Below are 12569 nucleotides of genomic sequence, written 5' to 3'. Positions count from 1 at the left end.
GAAAATAAGGATATTAGTAAAGAGATATATAAGATATTTTAATATAGTTTTTATAAATTTAATGTAAATCAAATCAAATATGTGATTTGTTTTAATTTAGTAAATAATATGAAATTGAGGGACTGATTTTTTATTGTTTTTATTTTTAAAATTTTACAGTCTCATGCATTTATAAATTATTTTCACGCTTTCGAAGTTTGCAAATACAGTAAAACCTCTATAAATTAATACTCGATAAATTAATAAACTCTTTAAAATAATAATTTCTTCTGGTCCCGACTTGGGCCAGTTCAAAAAATGATCAATTTTAATAAATTAATAAGATAATAATTTTCTGGAACAACCCTTTATAAATACATTGTATTATTACATCTATAAATTAATAATTTCTCAAATATATATGCGAAATATATATAGATATACGTACTTAGGATAATTTAGCAAAATATGAATCTACAGTATTTTGTTTTTTTTTTTGAAATTTAAATCTAGTTGAATTTCATCTCTAATTATTCTCAGTGCATTCAAAAGTTTCAGTATATCCTTGTCAAATTGTAACAAAAAATTGTAAAGAGTGGATGATGCTGTAATTGTTTCCTTTCTTGTGACTGATTTCAAAGGTACCGAATCATCTTCAGCTTCATCCTCAATTGAATTTTGCATAACGCTCGACACAATTTCTTCTAAACTTCAGACTTGTGAGCATTCATTGTTTTCACCTGGACAATCCAATATTTGATTGAAATCCATTGGATTGCGGTAACCAAGCTGACCAATCATTCCCTCAAGTTCATGAATGTCTTTAGTGATTGCTTCCTCTAAATTCGTTGTGACAGATTCATGAGAAGCTTATTTTTAGTATGATTTGAAACAACACTCCATATAATTTTTTTTATAGTAATTCATTAACTATGATACATTGAATATTTTTGACATAAATACATTGAATTTCCAAGTTCAATTAACTTATATAATGCACATTTAATTTTATTTGTTCATTGATTTTAGACAAGAACTTTATTTAAATTAATAGTTTAAAATTTATTTAAAAAAAAAAATCAAATCACTCTATAAATTAATAATTATTAATTTATCGATTAATTAATAACTCTCTAAATTAATAAAATTCCATGGTTCCAACATTATTAATTTATAAAGGTTTTACTGTATTTTAGGTTTTATCCACTTCCAAAAATAGATTTGTTCAAATTTACGCACGTGATAAACATTCAACAACTTTTTTTTTATCCCATTTGTACCCTTTTTAACAAATGAAAACATTTTAAACCATAAAAAAAATATAAGATAGATAATTTTTCATGTTTATTAGTGATTTTAGTGAAAAAAGTGTGTTTATAAATTGATAAAACTTTAATCTTTACTTTCTAATCAATTTTTTTTTTTTTTTTTTGTAAATCCGCATTAGTTAATTAATTTTTTTTAATTAAATTTCGTCAAATATGCTTTAAGCGAAGTATTTTTCAATTAAAGTTTACTATATATATCAGGATTGGAACTCAAAATGTCTTCATGAAATGTTCATGTGTGGTAATCACTTAATTATATTAATTGACAATATTATCATTTTAATATTTGACAATGCCTTCATGTGTGATAATATTTTTTTTTATAAATATTAATTGAAGTGTAAATCCTAAATCTTAAATATGAAATTTTAAAATATTTTTTACAGTGTGTCCAATTTCTCAGTTCGAGACTCGTCAGATGCCCTTTACGATCTTCTCCCAATTAAAACTTTAACAAGTCGAATTACTAACTATTACACAAATTTGAAAGTAGATGCTAGGAAACGAACTCAAAATCTTGTTTAAGCGACTTGAAGCCCTTAACCACTCAAGTCAACCTTAATTGATTGGAATTTTACAACTTACATCTTAAACTTGAAATATAGTGGCAACGAGTATACTCGTGGGTAATGTTATTCTTATATCTTTATTCATTTATTATAAGAATTATATATCCCATCTCATTATTGAACAAATTCCGTCCTATTTGGTTTGTGAGTACATCTACCCTTTAAGAATTACTCCATCCGTTTCATAATAATTGTCGTTTTGAGAAAAAAATTTTGTTTCAAATTATTTGACGTTTTACACTTTTCAATGAGCATTAAATGTGTTTTCTCCAACTCTGTCCTCATTTAATAAGAGGAAAGAAATTTGCAGAGAAATTTAAGAATTAATTGCAAGAGGGGTAAATTACACCAATGGTACCTGAATTTTATCTTATTTATACTTTGGTACCTAGATTGCATTTTGTCCCAAAAATATACCTGAAGTAATGATGACCGGACAATTTAGTATATTTTACCGGTTAATGACCAGTCAATAAGAGTTTTATGAGTTAATTACACCAATGGTACCTAAACTTTACCATGATTTACACTTTGGTACCTAAATTTTAGTTTATCCTAAAAACATAACTCAAGTAAAGGTGATTGAAAAATTTAGTTTATTTGATCGGTTAGTGACCGGGTAACATGAGTTTGACCATTTTGAACTAAACATTGAGACTCACCATACGCTCAATTAACATAAAATTACAATACTTCATGTTAATTGAGTGTATAATGGGTCTCAATTTTTAATTTAAAATGGTCAAACTCACGTTGAATGATCACTGATCAGTCAAATGTACTAAAATATTGAGTCATCTTTACTTGAAGTGTGTTTTTGGACAAAATAAAATCTAGGTACCATAATGTGAATTAGGATAAAGTTCAGGTATCATCAGTGTAATTTACTTATCAAACTCGCATTGACCGGCCATTGACCGATAAAATACATTAAATTGTCCGGTCATCATTACTTCAGGTATATTTTTGGGACAAAATGTAATTTAGGTACCAAAGTGTGAACTAGGGTAAAATTCAGGTACCATTGGTGTAATTTACTCATTGCAAGAGAGTAATACGGTAATGTTTAATTACTTTTTAGGCTAATTAATAAGTTTTTTAATATTTGTGTAGAAACTTTAAAAGACAATTAAAATGTACCCTTACCTAAACTTTTTTCTAAAAAAAAAAGACAATTAAAATGAACAGAAGGAGTAGCAAATAAATGAACAAATTACAAATTAAATGAAACATAAATATAATTAATATTCCACAAATTTAACAAATAAATTATAAATTCAAATATTTAAAAGTTCTAGGTCCTAAACCCTAAATCTCATACCAATAAAAGAATATTTTTTTTAAATCATATTCTCGTCCTAAACCATTTTATATAGACCTGGCAATTATCGTGTTCGAGTCGTGTTCGTGTCGTGTCATTTCGGGTTCGTGTCAAAAAGAGTAAACCCAAACCCAACCCAAAAACTTTCGTGTCAAAGTCGTGTTAACCTGTTCGGGTTAGTGTCGATTTCGTGTCGTGTTTTCGGGTTACATGTAATTTTGTTATGCATATATATTAATAATAACTCTTAAAAATATAAGAAGATATAGTACTGTTTTTAAACATTTTATATCATTTTTAGATTAGTATGTTAACAATAATTATCGAAAAGTTCGATAATATCATGTTAGAGGGTCATGTAATGTGTTTATAACAATTTAGGAAATGCAAATCAATATTTACAATTAATAATTATAATTTTATTATCTTTATTAATAAAGTGACATAAAAAACACAAGAGAATATAACAATAATTTTCAATATCCGTGTCATTTCGTGTCGTTTTCGGGTTCACATGTCAACACTAACCCAACCCAAAAATTAGCATGTCAGTTTCGTGTCAACCCAAAAATGACCCATTACCTATTAAGCTCAACACTAACACTAAAAATTTGTGTCGTGTTCGTGTCGTGTAATCGGGTCGTGTGTCATTTTGCCACCTCTAATTTTATACGTCCTAAACTATTTTATACAGTGTTCATGTAGTACCAAGTATCCCTGAATCCGTACTTGTTGTCATCACTAATCAGTAATCATACTATATACTAATATATATTGATCGTATTACCTATACACTTACACAAATATATATTATATTAATATATACTAAATATTATTATTATTATTATTACTATTATTATTGTTATTGTTATTGTCATCGTCATCTCAAAGGGCGACTAAGGCGCAGAAACCAACAACTGCCAATAAGGCCCTGTTCTTTATTACTTAATTTCAGTAACAATCAGTTCAGTTCAGTTCAGTTCAGTTCAGTAGTAATCAGTTCAGTTCAGTTCAGTTCAGTTCAGTATTCAGTTTCAGTATTCAATAATTTATCATTATTTATTATAATTATTATATATTATTATTATTTATATATAATTTATTATTATTATCATTATTTATTTATAATTTCAGCAATTTATTATAATTATTATAATTTATTATATATTAATTTATCTATTTTCATTATAATTATATTTATATATAATTTATGCTTTGTCATTATATATATTATCATTATTTATTATAATTATAATTATTTGGTGCAGCTTATTTGCAAATTTTGCGAAAAGTAAATAAATATTATATTAATACGTTTACATTACAATGCTCTAAAAAATTAACTGGCTCAACTACCTTAATATCTCAAATAGTGCAATTTTATCCCTAATATTAGAAGCCAATAGCAATTTTACCCTTAACATTGATAAATTGAGTCACGATTTTGTATTCATATGAAAATTCATATTTAGACGTTAGGAGTAAAATAATCCCGGACCCAAAACGTTAAAGGTATTTTTGTACCTTAATACTTAATTGTAATAAAAAGTTAAGAGTGTGTATTCATATAAAAATTTGTATTTAATTTCATAGGCTTTAAATTATATATAAATTTGTGTTTGTATGTAATTTATATTTTTAATTTAAATTAGACTCATTTTTATTTAATGTCATAGGATTTTATCGAGCCTAGATTTTATTTGATATTTAATTTAGTTTAATCTTTAATAATATGTTTATTTATTATTGATATTATTTTTTTTGGTAGAAATATTATTATTATTATTATTATTATTATTATTATTATAAGCTTATTAATGTCCAATATTATCATTAAATTATTTTAAAGTCTAATATCATCATTATTGTTACGTTCGATTAAATTCGGTTAAGTTCGGTATCATTCAGTTAAGTTCAGTAGCATTCAGTTAAATTCAGTTCAGTTCAGTATTCAGTATCATTCAGTTCAGTTCAGTTCAGTTCAGTTTTTTTCAGTAATAAAGAACAGAGCCTAACTCCTATAATGTTTTATTGCAGACTATTACAACTGAGGATCATATCATAGGAGGTGATCCTCAAGATTTCCCACATCAAATAATAATAAATCAATAAATAATAATAAATCAAGTAAATCAGCTAAAATTATTTCTTTTGTAGAAATTAAGGTCTGTTTGTTTTACCTACTGTTTACTGTTGGAAAAGACTGTTTATCCAAAAAGTATAGATTCTCTGCTTTTGTAAAATACTACCTTTCAGATATAAAAGGCAAACATGAGTTCACTAACCAAACACTTAAAAGTCTTCATTTTAAAGTGAAAAGACAAACATTAGCATGAAAATTAACAACCAAACACTCCCTAAATACCCATTTGAGATTTTTTTTTGTTTGAATTATTAGATATCTATTATTATATTTTTTAGATATTAATGGATGCATATTATTTAGTTGAATTTATATAAAATAATGCAGATGTATTTTTTATTTATTTTGTAAATAATACTTTTTATTTTGTAAGTAATATTTTTAATTTATTTTTAGAAGTGTTTTTTTTTTAATTGGATTGCACCAAAACCAAATCTCTAAATTAGATTGGACTGAATTTTTGGAACAATCAAATTCTGAATATTTAGTTTTGCAATCCAATTCTAAAGGTTTAATTTTGTAAATCCCTAACTTTATTCTAGAGATTCTTAAATCCTCAAACTAAACCGAACTGTCAATGTGTTAATGTCATTAATGGAAAGGCTTGTTACATAATTACATAGTCTCAAGTTTACATTTCAAATTTAAAAGAGTGTCTATTTGGTTTAAGTAAGGATCTGTGGTTAAATCGGGTTATCGGGTTGTTACTGTTGGGGTCGTTTCATGCTATGACTGATGCGCGTGACGATCGGTGGAGTTTAATCTGGAAATTATCGCTGCCGCCAAAAATTAAAAACTTCTTATGGCGGACTTTGGTGAGCTGTTTACCGGTTATGTTAAATCTTCAGAAACAGCATAGTTCTCTCTCCCCCATTTGTCCGATGTGTAATAACGATTTGGAGGATGAATTTCATGCATTTGTACAGTGTCCGATGGTTCAGGAAATCTGGTTCATTGTTTACGGCGATGACAGAATGGTGCAAACGCTGGATTTTGAAGCTTGGTTGATTTCGATTTTGAAGAGTGCTGATCATCCTCCTTCAAGTAAGATTTTATTTACGTTGTGGTGGATTTGGAAAAATAGAAATAACCAGGTCTGGTCCCAGTCCCGCTTTTCTGCTCAGGTTTTATTTTGTTCAGCCGTAAATGAGTTTGATGATTGGAAGATGGCTCAATCCCATAGAGTCTTGGGTTCGGTTGGTATTGGTAGGGCTGCTGTGAAATGGATTAGGCCGCCGGAAGGTAAGTTTGTTTGCAATGTTGATGCTGGCCTTTTCCATAATGATGGTTTCTGTTCCTTTGCGTTTGTGCTTAGGGATCACTCTGGTTCGTGCTTATTTGCCAGACACGGTGGCTTACTTGGTTGTTTTGAACCTATTGTTGCGGAAGCTATGGCTGTTAAGGAAGCGTTGTCATGGATTAAAGACAAGGGCATTAGTGGAGTTGAGTTTCGGTCTGATTGTTTGTCTGTAGTTAATGCAATTAAGGATCGCTCTCACTCTCTCTCTTATCTTTCTGATTTGATTTCTGATTGTATTGATTTGTTCAAAGAGTTAGATGATGCATCGATCTCTTTTGTTAAACGGTTAGCGAACTGTGCGGCTCATACGTTAGCTAGGGCTGTCAGTTCTGTGTCTCACTGTAGTGAGTGGTACTCTGCTCCTTCATTTTTGTTTCCCATTCTTTTAGCTGATATCAGCCAATAAAGATTCGTTTTCTTTCAAAAAAAAAAAAAAAAGATCCGTGGTTCAACTATTTAGTATTGCTTTTATGTTTGTTACTGGCTGTTATTAATGATAGATTAACCTTTCAAAATGGTTGTTATATACTGATATTTTCAATTTCAAAATGGTTGTTATATACTGATATTTTCAATTTTAACCATAAAGAGCATCTCCAATGGATCATACTTACAACCACTCAATGTACATGCCACATCATTCATTTAATAATCTTCATTTTATTAAACTATGTAACTTTAATGGTTAAACTCTATAACCACTCAATCATAATGGACCTACCAATCACAAAAGATCCACCAATTAATTAAACCAATCATAATTGATCCACCAATTAATTAAACCAATCATATTATTTTAAAAATAAAAAAAATATATATAAATAAGCAGAAGCTCAATAAACATTGAGTGGTTGATAAGTGCTCAATATATTAAACTCACTCGAATGGGAGGGAGTTTAATAAAGAAATATGTTGAGTGATTCATCATACTTTATTGGAGATACTCTAACACTTCACTATAAATAAAGTGAAAAGTAATGTCATGTCTATCAAAACAACACGAAAAGTAATGTCATATCTATCAAAACGATTTTCAAGACAGAAATCTCAATGCTGAAAAAGACAAACGTTTGGCACAACACTTCACAATTTCTACTCCTACAACCATTGAAATTCCAAAATTTACTCACAAGTTGGGGGAACAGAATCAAATTTTTCTTCTATATATCAGTAAAACTCGAAGATAAAGAAAGGATCGTTTTGTTTTGTTTTATATATCACTAAGCAAATAACAACACCATATACCATACCTAAATAATTTAACATAAGATTTTCCAGTGTCAAAATTGATATGTTGGGCTCAACACAACAAGCAGTAAGACGACTTCGTTAGATGTTTTCCTTGACGCCATGTGAAAGGTTTGATGTTCCCCCTGCTAAGTTTCTCCATCTTCATTCATCCGATCGACTGTTGTTGTTTGAAATATAACGTTGCATTTTACCAGCTACATGAAAACAAACAAATGATAAGAACCAATTCCCTTTTTTGGAATGCAGATTAAATAAGCATCATTTGTTTGCTACATATGCTCTAGAAGAGGGCATTTGTAACCAATTTCTACTTGTATGAAAGAATATGAAGGTAAAAGGTAATCACAGGTTCATCTAGAGCAGCATATTCATAATGCAATATGTAGCTAGACAAGATCAGTATCCCTTGAAATCGCATACTCTTGACCAAATTGCTTATACTAGTTCAAATCTTACAGTTACAACGCCTAACATGCAATTACCACCAAGTACTATCCTACAGACTAGAGTGCTGCACACCAAACTGCCCGTCTCACCAAAAGTATCAGCTGCCATCCTAATCCCTTATTAATTCTGTGCTCTCTGATTACCATTTTACAACAGATGCAAAATGTGCTCCAAGCCTGTGGGAGCATAATGTCACCTGTAAAAACTTCTCTCCATACCAGAATTTTTTTTAGTAAGACCGCAGTATGCATCAGAAAACTTATGTATGAACCCTAATAATGATTAGACGAAGACAGACATGCAAACCAAATTGCTTCAATTCATGAAGCAACAATCAGATAAGGATGCAAAATAATGATAACACCAGAATAAAATAAAAGTTGAACTCACTGGCATCTAATCAGAAGTAGCATCAGCAGGTCAAAGAGAAAGAAGGAATATCCAGATAACTTTAGGGCGGCCCGGTCGCACTACACGTCCCCGCTGAGCGAGGGTCCGTGGAGGAGTCCCACCACAAGGGTGTACTGGGGGCAAGCCTTCCCCTGCCAATTTATTTGGCAAGAGGCCGCTCCTAAGACTCGAACCCGTGATCTCTTGGTCACACGACAACAACGTTTTTACCGTTGCGCCAAGTGCATAGGTTGGACTGTTAGAGGAAGCAGAAGACAGGAAAATAGGGAGTAAATACTATTTGTATATGTCAAATCTAACATTTCCTGAAGCTGGTGCCACATAGGAGAATTAGTCAACAAAATGTTTTCCTAATCAAATGAATTAAAAGCCATTCAAGCTATCACAGACAAATGTGAAGAGAATGAAATATGAACCTAGATTACCAGTTTGGTACTCACATTTAAGAGATGATCCAGCAAGACAAGTCAGCCTAGATTTTGTGTTAGTCTCGGCCAAAGGATTTGGCTTATCCTTCACAGCCATGCGAGCATCCCATACTCGTATAACTCCATCCGATGATGCAGAAGCCAATAAATATGGATCCTCAGCAGCAGCAACATCATTCTTAGTAAGCACAACAATACCTTTAACACGGGAAGAATGTGCGCCCTCAATGCAGTATGCAACTTTACCACTGTTAGTGTCCCATGCTGTGATATTCCGGTCCTCTCCACCAGTAAATAGGAGGCCATTCTGTTGGAATACAAAAACATTAAAAATAAGCAAATGATCTAAGACAGTTACAATCTTAGAAATATGCATTTTCAACAAACCAGCTAAGCTAGTAACAAAGAAGCGATGCAAGAGGTCAAAAGCTATATACACCACAGAAAGAGAAGAGTTTTACGGTCTCAAGTTTTTTTTTGTTTTTTACACCCATTGCCGCTCAACTTTGTTCTTTCTTACTAACATTATGCCACTCAACTTCAAAACCTAATATAAAAGTCACTCAATTTGCCTTATACTAACATTATGGCCCTCTATGAAAGTAAAGGAATTCAAAATGATGGTTGACGATGCAAAGAATTAAAGTTATTTAAAACCATATTTCCCAAACAAACAATACCTAATTACCTCAAAACCAAAAAGTTTAAGAATTAAAGTTGCTTAGAATATCATTTGCACCACCTCTGTAATGGAGGTTTACCAGCTAAGGTTGAGTAACTTTTATGTTAGTAAATGACAAAGTTGAGTCACTTTTATGTCAGATTTTGAAGTTGTAATCATAATGTTAGTAAGTATAAAGTCGAGTGATCATAATGTTAGTAAGGATAAAGTTGAGTGATCATAGGTGTAATTCACCCAAAACAAAAGGAATCTTAATTGTAGCCACCTACGAGGACGCACTGGTAGCAATTTCGGGTTATCATGTTATGATATATATATGCCACCCTTTTCTAAATGCAAGAAAAATGATAATCTGTGTAGACTGTTTCTATAAAACATGTTCTTGTGTCAGAAATTGCCACCCTTTTCTCATCATGTTAAGCCAAGTGACGCAGTTCAACAAATAAAATTAATGAGCTAAAACAATTGCATTGCAATCGCAAATTTCAATTTTTCATTTCAGCACTGCTGCTTTTTTGTAGGAGAGTCATGTAACACAAAAGAATAGAGAACAACAATGAACACAAAAGCAAAAAAATATCAAATCAATTAAACACACTCTAAGACAGCAAAATGAAAGCTAACCTCTCCAGGTGCAGCACAAAGAACCCGTTTGGGACAATCAAGCTCAGTCACCAATTTGGCATCTTCAGCCTCATGAATCCCAACCTTCTCTTCTGTTACCATAAAAAACTTGTCTCCACTCAAATCAAACTTGACCAAACTTGCTTCCTTCCCAAGTCTACAATAAAAACTCCGTCTTCCCCTCACCAAATTCAACATCGCCAAACACTCGTCTCTTCCCACAGTAAGAGCCAATTTACCAGATGGATGTAAGGACAAGTCATTCACTCCTTTCCTATGAGCCCGTATAGTCTTTAGGTGGACGAAAGGATCAGCATCAAAGATGCAGACGGAGCCGTCGGCGGAGGCAGAAAGAAGGTTGCGGGGGAATGAGAAAGAGGGAGGCGTGAAGAAGGAAAGGGAGGTGATGGAGGAGGAATGATGGTGGAGGGTGCCGAGAGAGGAAGTGGAGGAGATGTCGTAGACATGAATGGTGTCATCCGAGGAACCGGATGCAGCGACGGGGCCAGAGGCAGCGGCGGTGGTGATGGGGGCAAGGTGGGAAGAGTAGGAGAAGAGTTGGGTTAGGGTTAAGGTTTGCTGGGAATCGGAGTGTTTCAAAGGTCTAAGCTTGAAACCCCAAATAAATTTCTCGTAAGAGCCTGCTACTAGACTCATTGTGGTAGTGGTGGAAGCGAACGGTGGCCGCGGCGATGATGGTGGTGGTTGTAAGAGATGATTTCTGGAGAGAGGTTGAGAGGGTTTAAGGGGTTCACCTACCAAAACGCGGCGTTAGGTTTTCGTTTTTCATTTAGCGCGCGCACAAAAAAGAAAAAAGTTCCTAGCTAGGGTTGTCAATCAGTTGGAATTCCCTTTCCCCGTTAGAGATCCGTCCTGGTGGGATACCCATTTAGGATTCCCATAAGATGGAAATGGTTTTTATTTTGTTTCAAACAATCCGAAATGGAGTGGTTTTTATTTTGTTCTAAATAATTGGGAATAGGATGGGTATGGTTATACGTATTCCATTCTCATCTCAAAATCCTATGTTTTGAATCTTTGTTTGTAATTATTTAGTTAATGTTTAATAGTTTATGACTTTATATGTCCCTTGAATAGTAGTTTTAATTTATCATTTAAAAAAATTATATACTATACAAATTGATGCTTTACAAGAAAAAATAAAAACATAAACATGGATTGGATTTCCCGGCGAGTGGGTATGGTAGCGATTTTTTCGATTTGTAATTGGGGACAAGGACGGGGATAGGGAATCCCCGATAGACTAATGGTCGGGGATGGTAAATGCAATCCCCGCTCTGTCCCGTTTACAACCCTAATCTCTACATGGTTATGGGGACAAATAGATTGGGATTAGGGATGGTAACAAATGCCCGTGAGTAGCGTTAATCTCAAACTTTTACCTATTCATTTTTTTTCATTTTTTTTTCTTCATCCCATTACCTTTAGGAGCGTGTTTGTTATAAGAGATATAATATGTGAGATATGGATAAGAAAAATGAGATAACTTATCTCATGTTTGTTTGGGAGATAGGAGAGTGAGACAATGGAGAGATAAATCTCTTATCCCACTAAAGTTATACTAAGAGGGCGTGACGTAATGTAATGACCCAATCCAGAATGGGTGGCACTGGGATAGGAAGCCTGAGCAAGGAGCGGTCCTAAATAGACGGTGATGGGGGTTGGAATGGACTGAATACTGCATCGAAAATGGAGAGAGAGTGACTGCAGCTTATTAGTAAGGTATGAATATAATACATTCAGACGCGTTTTAAAGCCATAAAACCCAAAGTGTTGGATTTCGACCAAAACAGACAATGTCTACATGGTACCATCAGTGTAATTTACTTATTAAACTCGCATTGACCGACCATTGACCGGTAAAATATACTAAATTGTCCGATCATCGTTACTTCAGGTATATTTTTAAAACAAAATGTAATTTAGGTATCAAAGTGTAAACTAGGATAAGTTCAGATACCATTAGTGTAATTTACTTAATTATCTTCAGAATAGTTTGAAATTCAACTAGATCAATTAGGTTTAAATTTCAGAAAAAAAAACTATAAAATCATATTTTGCTAAA

General features: G+C 32.0%; 1 protein-coding gene across 1 annotated transcript; it reads right to left on the bottom strand.

Annotated features, from left to right (window-relative positions):
- Positions 1-7642: 7642 nt before the first annotated feature.
- Positions 7643-11366, bottom strand: LOC136233238 (uncharacterized). The gene is made up of 3 exons (XM_066022856.1): positions 10484-11366; positions 9190-9484; positions 7643-8085 (listed from the first exon to the last, which is right to left on the bottom strand). The coding sequence occupies exons 1-3, from the start codon at positions 11138-11140 to the stop codon at positions 8033-8035; spliced, it is 1005 nt and encodes a 334-aa protein (XP_065878928.1). The 5' UTR covers positions 11141-11366; the 3' UTR covers positions 7643-8032.
- Positions 11367-12569: the final 1203 nt, after the last annotated feature.

This window comes from Euphorbia lathyris, chromosome 6 (assembly GCF_963576675.1).
Source record: "Euphorbia lathyris chromosome 6, ddEupLath1.1, whole genome shotgun sequence".
Classification (NCBI taxonomy): Eukaryota; Viridiplantae; Streptophyta; class Magnoliopsida; order Malpighiales; family Euphorbiaceae; genus Euphorbia; species Euphorbia lathyris.
This window is presented reverse-complemented; position numbering and strand designations above follow the sequence as displayed.

Bases quoted from the DNA above. Each gene is read 5' to 3' on its own strand.
- LOC136233238 (XM_066022856.1), bottom strand. From the start codon at position 11,140: ATGAGTCTAGTAGCAGGCTCTTACGAGAAATTTATTTGGGGTTTCAAG. The intron at 9,485-10,483 runs GTTAGCTTTCAT...GTATTCCAACAG, and splicing joins TTTGTGCTGCACCTGGAGAG to AATGGCCTCCTATTTACTGG. The intron at 8,086-9,189 runs GTGAGTACCAAA...GTTTTCATGTAG, and splicing joins TGCTGGATCATCTCTTAAAT to CTGGTAAAATGCAACGTTAT.